Below are 9482 nucleotides of genomic sequence, written 5' to 3' on the forward strand. Positions count from 1 at the left end.
TCTCAATTCACAACAAAATATTCTATTGGGAGAAATCTCATATGGGCTGAATTCATGAAAAGGCCCAAAGCTCAAATTGACCATATCCGTTAGGCCCGTCAATAAAGATCTCTAACGATCCAAGGTCGGTTGGTTTCATCTTACGCTGACCTTGGGTCGACAATCACTTTCACCAACTGGTCCACTACAACTGCCTGATTAGAGCCGGCTGGAGCCCCACTCATTGATAGTGGCTCAGCAACCCTCATGAGTAACCATCGACAACTCCTCGACCAACCACTCATGCATCATAGAGCAGATCCCAGCTATGACACAGAGCGACCGACCCCTTATCGTCGCTGACCACTCCTCGCCTCCACAATGCCTAAGTTGGCAACTACATTCAAAACATGGCACCCACCAGGCAACAGCTATTACTGAATTGATAAGGCAACCATGTTCGTCATATTTTGAAAGTATCGAGTGACAATCTCGTGCCCAACGAACCTGATCATGCCAACCAACTTGCCAACTGAAGCTCCGATTCTTTACTATAAAAGAGGACCCCCATAAAAGGTATGCAAGAACTCTACCTCCCTTATGCTCCTCCACCTGTTGAATGAGATTCTGACTTGAGCGTCGGAGGGTCCTCGCTGGAGCCAACTCTGATTAGGATTTTTTTGCAAGTTGCACCCAGGAGGCCCACCTCACCAACAATTCCAGCCCATTCCGGTGCCAGGCGATGTCTCTTGCCAACATATTCTATATTAACAAAATAATAGAATTTATATAATTTACAAAATTCAATCAGATGATGCTCTATCTATTTAACCTTTCAACCATGATCCCAATCATAACTAAGTACATGTATTTTATAATTTTGAAAATAGAAAGAAAAAGAGGTATAAGCTTTATAGCTCAGTAAAAATTCACACCAATATCAATATAATAATAAATAAAAAAATATCAATATTGTTATTTATATAGATCTCATGCCACAAGATATATCTCCGATCATAAAATATGCACAGCATATATCTTTTTATATAATAAATTATATATAAATAATTATTATGAATTATTGTATATTGGATCTGATAATATTTAGGTGCTTTGCTCTAGATTACTATAACTATGTTTTTAGTCCATGACGGATATCAATAAAGTGGCTAGCCCCACGGTCTACTATAACTATACTTTTAGCCTATTGCGGGGTATATATCAATAAAATGACTAGTCCAGAGAACCACAAGTGCTCAACTCTAGACTACTACAATCATATTTCTAGCTCATGGTGCAGTATCAACAAAATGGCTAGCCTAGAATACTACAACCCAACATTCATTCACATAATTTAATTATATGTTTGTTCAGTATTATAATTCAAGATCATATTTTTTAGCAAAATTCAATGTATATTAGTAATAATATCCATCCAAATTAGGATCAGTAATATATGATACATAACTTCATACATAGCTATATATACTTAACAAATAAGAATATACCATATAACTATAAAAAAATATATAGAGCAAAATTATTAATGCACAAAAGTAGTTTTTATATAAATAGATGATCAATGTCTAAGAATTCTTATCTTTATTGAAGACAAACTTGATCATAATTTTTATTAGTCCATGCCTAGAATGCTAAATCAATCAACATAATTCCAACTCATTTTCAATCAACCATCAGCATAATACATGATAAATTATTATTAGATTCCTAGCTAGGTTTCAAAGCTTTAACATCCAACGTACTTTTAATTTCAAATTTCTCGATCCTATATAATACTTGACTAATTAATAAATAAAGATTTAAGTATTTATCTTAACTTAGAGATTAGAACATAAATGTTTTTATACAGTTGATCAGATCCTTATAGCACTAAATCAAGATCCAAGAATTTATAATAATTAGAACTAATTATAGAATAAATTAGAGACATAATAAATCAGGTAACAACACCCAATAACCCGAGTGATTTTGGTCTAAGTAATCAATGGATTATGAAATGAGTTAGACCAAAGTAAGCAGGGCAAGATAGAGTTGTTAATGATGAGGTTCAAGAATATCTAGCACTAATCGGATGTGACTCAACATGTATGTGGTCACAAAGAGGCTAGTTCAAAACCCTCTACTGGGGGTTAACTCAGGGTTTGGAAAGTAAGGAACCAAGACCCACTACTAGGTCCTCTTAATCAGGTAGAGAGAGAAAAAAGATGAGAGAGAGCAAGAGTAGGAAGAGAGAGAGAAAAAAAAGAGAAGAGCAAAGAGAGAGAGGAAAGAACTCTCATATCTTCTTCAGAATAGGGGAGCTCCTCCTGTATTCTTTCCAAACATAAAGAGAGGCCAGGCCAATGACTTATGGTAGCATTCGGTAGTGGCAACGGTCACAACCTTAACCATGGCCATGGCTAATGATGGTCGGCAAATTAAGGAAAAGAAAATCCAAAAGAGGGGAGACCTATATATGCCTGTTTGATGGCTCTTCGAATTAAATCCGAGCAATGATAGTGGCCCAAAGGCTAGAAAGAAAAAAAGGAGGATGGTTTAGTAACCTTACTTTCACTACTAATTAGATCTCATGCCTGAAATCATGGTGAATTCCTTCGATAAAAAAAATTAAAATCTGGCTCAATCGAGAGATCTCAAGTCTGGATTCTAGAGGAAGGGATAGAGGACTCTTTAAATAGGTAAAATCAAGGTTCAGATGATTTGTTTCCGAATTGGACTTAAAAGAAGAAGAGCCCACTTTTCATTGAACTCAGAGAAAGAAGGCGACTCCTATTAGGAGTCATATTTCTCTCCTCCCTGACTCACGTGCTTCACATGTGAGTCCTTCTTCTGGGCCCAGTAAGCCCAATAAGAAACGACTAGGTGAATAAACCAAGTAAGAAATCAGCCTTACATAAGATCTGATTATAATTTAATAAATTTTACTAAATTAGAATGCTTTATAATCAAATAGCAGGAGCATGCATGGATTTTGTCTAATTCTCAATATTTAGATATGCACTTTAAAGAATCTTTGCCAGTTAGGGGTGGCAATGGATCGAGTTAACAGATGCTCGTACCCATCTTGATAGGAAAAAATCATATCTATATCCATCTCAGATAGAGTCGGATCGGGCTCCAAGAATAGGTTGGGTCAGCTTGAGTATATTCGAAATCCCACCACTGCCCGCCCTGCTCCATTTCCTATTCCATTGCCACCCCACCACTGCTTGCTGTCCCATCCCCAAATCCTACAAAATATCATGCTTCCACCAAGATTAAGCTCTCAAAACCTCAAAGGACCAACTCACACTACCACAACTCACACAAAATCCCATATGTATGAGAAAAAAATTCCAATCGAAACCTAAAAACCCCACTGATCTCCCTCAGGTGCTCTCCTTCCCCACGATCTCCAAAAAAAGAATGAAATGAAAAGAAAAAGAAGCAAAAAGGGGAAAAAAAGATCAATCTACGTGGGAAAAGTTCTCACCTTCTAATTTTTTCCATCTTTCCTTGGTTTTGGTTGATTTTTCCTATGTTTCCCCCAATGTTTCCTCTGTTTTTTCAATCCTTAGGAGTCTCAGTCAGGTGGGAGGCTTGGAGCAGCCGAAGATGATGTTTAGGGTTCTAACATCGGGTGAAGATGTTTCCTTTATTTTAGATAATGGCAAGGATTCCGATACTGGGCCGCCACCACTAGGGTTGGGGGAGGAGAGTGGGGACCTGTCGGACCGCCGCTAGAGATGAGGGAGGAGTGGAGACTCGCCGATCATCGAGCCACTGTAGTGGTGTAGCGTCGCTTGGGTGTCAAGGTGGCTAGGTCATTGGGTTGGGAGGGGGGAAGTTGGGGGTGAGTTTCATGTAAATGTGTGAGAGAGAGAGAGAGAGGAGGGGAGGGGGGTGAGGACGGATTTGATGTAATAAGGAGAGAGAAAGAGAGAAGAGGTTTAAATTTAAATAAAAGATACTATCGAGATGAATCTAGAAAAGAATGTACCATTATCTATATTCGATGTAAATTTGTTTTGGATATTTTTGCTAAAATATATATCCATCCTATCTTTTAAGCGATCGGATATCTATCATAATGGAAAAAATTATCATCTTTGCTATCGACTTACGGTAAAAATGATATAACCGTCGGAACTGCACTAAATCGATGGGTAAAAAAATTTAAATTAAAATATTTAATTATAATTTTAAATAAATATAAATATAAATAAATCGAGATATTTATTTTTAAAATTTTTATATCCGCTTTCGTTGGGCCATGCAGCATCCCCCCGGTCACCAGTCACCACCTATGTCAGTACACGAGGAAAGAGACACCTGCGTGCTTACATAAATAAACAGGAGTATTTCACCTGCTCCTGCTACTCTCGCAGGTTAAAGCTTAATTAAAATACACTTGTGGCTCTCCTACATCACTGCCTGACTTGCCCCGGTTCCTTCCATCGTGGTTTTCTGCTCCTTTTCCATATGGGACTCCTCCCGTTTTCTCCCCTTGGGCTTCCTTTTTATCTTTCCCCTTCCTGTCTCCCTCTCTAGTCAAGAGCTAGTCGGTGTCCTTCTCGCCCTCTCTCTTCTACTACTATTCTCCTCCCCTTTTGCCCTCTCCGAGACGCGAAGATGCTGAAGCGACTGCTAACGAAGCCCAAGAAGAAGAAGGCCGCCTCGGCCCTCTCCACCCTAGATCGTCTCCACGAGGTAATTGTAATTCCCTCTCTCTCTTTTTTTTAGCGGTTTTTTTTCTTCGTTCGTTTATATGCAGGGAACTAAAAAACGGGGTCGAATCCTTTTTTTTTTGGTAAGGAATTTTGTTGTTGTTTCCGGGATAGTAAAAGCGTTCAAGGGCTTTTTATGTTTATATAATGTTTTTTTATTTTATTTTGGCTCCTGTGTATGGAGGCTAAAATTTTTGCTGCGTCAGTGAAATTTGAAGATTTCTTTGGTTGTGGAGAGGTATAGAGAAGTTTGTAACTAATTTACTTCCCTTGGAATTCATTATTTGGAAACTGCTTTGGGGATCGAGGGTGCTATATACTTGGAACAATGTGGGCGTTGCGTGATTAGTGCGCTTCTAAGCTTGCTTCCTTGATTTAGGATGATTGCCGGGTGCTAAATTAAGATATATTGCTACCTTTAAATAGATTCAGATTCTTGTGGGAATGTCTTGTGAAGTCGCTATATAATAGAGATCCAAGTTTCAAGATTTTCAGGACAAGTTGGTCCTTTTGGTGGTAATTTTTGTTCTTCCAGGAAGAAAACCTTTTCCTTTTGGGGTGTTATTATTATTATTATTTTTTGGCATTTGATTTGGTGGCCCGGGCTATTTATCTGCTTGTTAGATCGCATGGTGGTTTTCGTTGATGTTTATGGAGACCAGCTTTTCTGTACCTGTCCAAGTGTCCAACTTTACTTTAATGAACAATTTTAAAAACAAGCCAAAAAGAAGATGATAAAGCTCCGACGCTAAGCTACAGTGGACAGGAAAAAAAATTGAAGGCTATGGATAAGTATTGAAAACTAGTCTAGATGTAATTGAACGCTTGTATGTTAACTGAATTTCTGTTTGTTTTGTTGTTCCAAAAGATGATAGGAAAAGGACAAACTAATTACTTAATTTTTCAATTATTTGGGGAGAAGTGTATTAAATGCTTAGTGCAGGTCACCAGCTAATTTTGCAAGCAGTAGCTCTTATTATCGTCTATTTTCTGTCTACAAGCCTCATTTCCCCCCTTCCAAACACCACTTTTGTCCTAAGTTATAATTTATGATTATTCTTTTTTGCTTTCAGATGCTAGAAACATTGGAGAAGAAAGAGCATGTTCTTCAAAAGAAAATCTCTGTAGAAGTAGAAAAGGCTAAGGATTACACAAAAATGAAAAATAAGAAAGGTATGCGCTTCTATCATTTTTATAACTTCTGAGATAATTTACTCGTAATCTTAATAAAAATTCTTTTTCGAAGTTGTTCTTTCATTTAGGAAGTATGGTTTCCTTGCCTTGTATGTGAAGGCATGGCAGTCATAATTCGTTGAGTGTATGTACATGGTCATTGTAATAGCTATCTGGGTGAAAAATAATTGTGATTAGATTATCGGAGAATTGGTTATCCAACTTGTATGGCAAGCATTTGAAATACAGTCTATTGTGAGTATATCTACTGCACTATTTAACCTTTCTGTGGATCACAAAATCCTTGTGTTTGTTGCTACTAAAGTTAATAGTACCAAGAATGTGATTGCTGTCCAAACATGTCCTTGAAACATGGTGTACAATATTGTTCTGAACCATCTGGTTTGACATTATTTACTGTCTACTGCTTACCAGAGAAAGGAAGTAATTAGCTAAACAAGACATCCAAGGCCGACCATAATATTGGATGATCTTTTCTCTTTAGTTAGATCATGTTCAATGTAGTCTAAGGAAACATCTCTAAAGAGCTTGATGCAGCTGGCATGGGGTGTGTCAATAGGCGTGTACCTGGGCCATGCTGAAGTATGTTTGGAGCCATGTCAAAAAGATGAAAAAGAAAGGACTTAAAAGTTTAAAAATTTCTGTCTTGATGAGAAGGAATTAAGAAAATATTTGAAAGTTTGCCATGCTAACCTAGTGCCAGTGTGGATACTGGCTTGACATGGGCCATTCTGACTTGCAGTTGGTGGCACTTGCTGTGGAGTCAGATTATTGTTCTTTTATCACATATTCACAACTTATTTTGCAAAAGCATCTTGTGCTTTCTTGCAGCTGCTATTCAATGCCTAAAGAAAAAGAAGTTATATGAAGCACAGATAGAACAGCTGGGGAACTTCCAGTTACGAGTTCATGATCAGGTATAAGTATTAGATATAAGCAAGCATTTTTTTTTTCATTGCACAACTATTACTTGATATAAATATATTATGCATTTTTATGCAGATGATTGTGCTTGAAGGGGCAAAGGCAACTACAGATACCATAGATGCTCTGCGAACAGGATCATCTGCTGTTAAATCCATTCAACAGTCACTGTAAGCTTTCATTTCCTTCTGACCTCCAAAATTGGGTTTTGTTAAGAGAACAATTTATATATTAATCCATTCAGTATAACTTGTATTTGCATTGGCTGAATGAAGTTTTCAAGTTAAGCTTCTATAATATCCAAGTCGCTATTTGAATTGATATGACCGAGGAATTCTATTATGCTTATCCGTTGAGGTTCTTTGCTGCATGCTTTAGGTTGATTCTGAACACTTGCTTAAGTGGCTCACAGTAAATAGTGTTGTGTTACTTCCCAAAGTGTTCAAGAAGTTAATATTGTTCTACGAGTTTTACAAATTTTATAGAGTTCATCTATCTTTTTATGATGCCGACATGCTGGCTCTTTATCAATTTCACAACACTCCAATCTATGCATGTATCCAGTTGCATTCCTTTGAAATGAGCTTGACTCTCAATATGCTCATGCAATGCCATTTGTTAGAGATATGCCATAAGCATTATGAGTTCTAGATACTCATTGCAAGTTTAAGCTGAACACCAATCCCAGTGTTGGATAATTTTTCAAGCTAGTGGCTTGGTTCATTGATGAAGCTGTGTTAACAAACTATACACCATGCTCGTGAACTAACCCATGGTCCTGGCAACAATGATGCAGGAGTGTTGATGATATAGAGAAGACCATGGAACAAGCAAATGAGCATTCAGAAAATATGAGGCTGATACAGGATGCACTTGCAACGCCAGTGGGTGCTGCAGCTGACTTTGACGAGGTTTAACAACGTCTTCTTTTAATTTTTCTGTCTGGATGTACATTTCTTGTAGCATTTCCATTTTATTACAAGAATTTAGGGAGAAATTATCACAAGGCAACTCTATTACTGGAGCAAACGCACAGGCAATGGAGTGAACCACAGAAACTGGTCTAAGTTGAGAATGAAAGATCCAAGTGATCATGTTTTCATTTGGAATCTTTGCATTAATGACCCCCATTTGTTTTCCCTTTGGACTTTCATCACCAAATTTTTCAAAGTAATTATTTAATTTTAAGAGCTAATCTCTGTCGTAGCCAACAATATAGAGACAGTTAATATCATTTTCAACAGAAGTTACAATCTTAAAGGAAACGGTCGGTTCAATGCCTAGAACTTGATGACTTTTAGACTGCAATCTTGATTTCTGGCAAGGAGGTGTCCTGGTTCCCAAGATTGAGTTGGATATAGATTACATATACTTAAAATAAGTCAGAAACTTTTCACTCAGTTGTGTGAGTAAATTCTTGGAACAGGATGAACTTGAAGCTGAGCTCGAAGAGCTTGAAGGAGAAGAATTGGAAGAAGAGCTCCTCCAGCCACCTTCTGCAGTCCCTGCAGCACCATCGCCCAATCAAAGTCAACCCAAGAGGGAAACCCCACGTCCAGCCAGTAATGTTGATGAATTGGCTGCACTTCAGGCAGAAATGGCTCTTTAGCTTAAGGATTCATAGCTGGCACGGGTTTCAGTGTCTCTTCATTTATCCAGCCATCCATCTCAAGTCTTGCTTCTGATCCTTATGATATTGGCCTTGACTCTTTAGTCTTTTGTACATAAATATTGGAGAAACAGAACCTAACTACAGAACTTGTATCAATATTGACCTCAGCGAATTAATGCTTGAGTAAATGAACTTTGTTGCATCTTGTAACTTTTAACTTTTGACTTTTTCCCCCCTCATTTTCTTACTGGTTCCTTTTGTGTGCGCGCATGTGATTGCGTGTTTTTCTTCTTCTGCTTGGTGTGTTTTTTTGTATGTGGGCGGTGGTTGTGCACTTGTTTGCTTGTGCTCCTCTTGGATTGCCTTAGTTAATTTATCATTAGCAATTTGGGGACTTTTATATAGCAGTTCTCTTTATGAGCTTCTGTGAATTGTCCGTGGTAGACTAGGCTTGGGGAAGAGAAATTTCAGATAAAAGGTTGAACGTTGAATAAGTGAATTATGTTTCTGTATCATGAATTATAGCATGTAGAACCGTTCCATTTATCTGCAAATCTGGGCTCATGTGTAACCAAAATAGAACATGAAAAATCGAAAAACAAAATATCTTACATACCTTGTGCTATGGTCTTGCAGCTTTACAAATCCACGAATGGTTGCTCTCTTCCCCGGCTGTCAAACGAAATTTCAAATACGTCCGACGCCTACTCACCATGGGCAAAAGAAATCATGAAATGCAGTAATAATTTGGGGAGTACCGGCATTTTCGATACGTTATACAAAATGTTGGTCTCTATGGGAATTGTAATCCAATAAAATCCAGTATTTTGTCCATGCACTAAGTTTCAACTCTCATTTTCCATTCCCCTATGAACCATGCGATAACAAAGGAGATTACAATTTTCTTACCAAAAAAAAAAAAAGGAGATTACAATTTGCGTTTCTTTTTAAATACAATACTAGCAGAAAAGGAGGGGTTGTCACACGAAACTTCTCCATACCATCCAGATGGAAAAAAGGACTGGAAGCATCAGATGATTTACGTG

General features: G+C 37.7%; 1 protein-coding gene across 1 annotated transcript; it reads left to right on the plus strand.

The window, feature by feature from the left end:
• The first annotated feature begins 4444 nt into the window (after nucleotides 1-4444).
• LOC105046050 (vacuolar protein sorting-associated protein 32 homolog 2) lies at nucleotides 4445-8646 on the plus strand. Its single transcript, XM_010924537.3, has 6 exons — nucleotides 4445-4689; nucleotides 5780-5879; nucleotides 6732-6817; nucleotides 6903-6994; nucleotides 7621-7735; nucleotides 8251-8646. Exons 1-6 carry the CDS (start codon nucleotides 4612-4614, stop codon nucleotides 8431-8433), a joined length of 654 nt encoding a protein of 217 aa, XP_010922839.1. The 5' UTR covers nucleotides 4445-4611; the 3' UTR covers nucleotides 8434-8646.
• Nucleotides 8647-9482: the final 836 nt, after the last annotated feature.

Source organism: Elaeis guineensis, chromosome 5 (assembly GCF_000442705.2).
Source record: "Elaeis guineensis isolate ETL-2024a chromosome 5, EG11, whole genome shotgun sequence".
NCBI lineage: Eukaryota > Viridiplantae > Streptophyta > Magnoliopsida > Arecales > Arecaceae > Elaeis > Elaeis guineensis.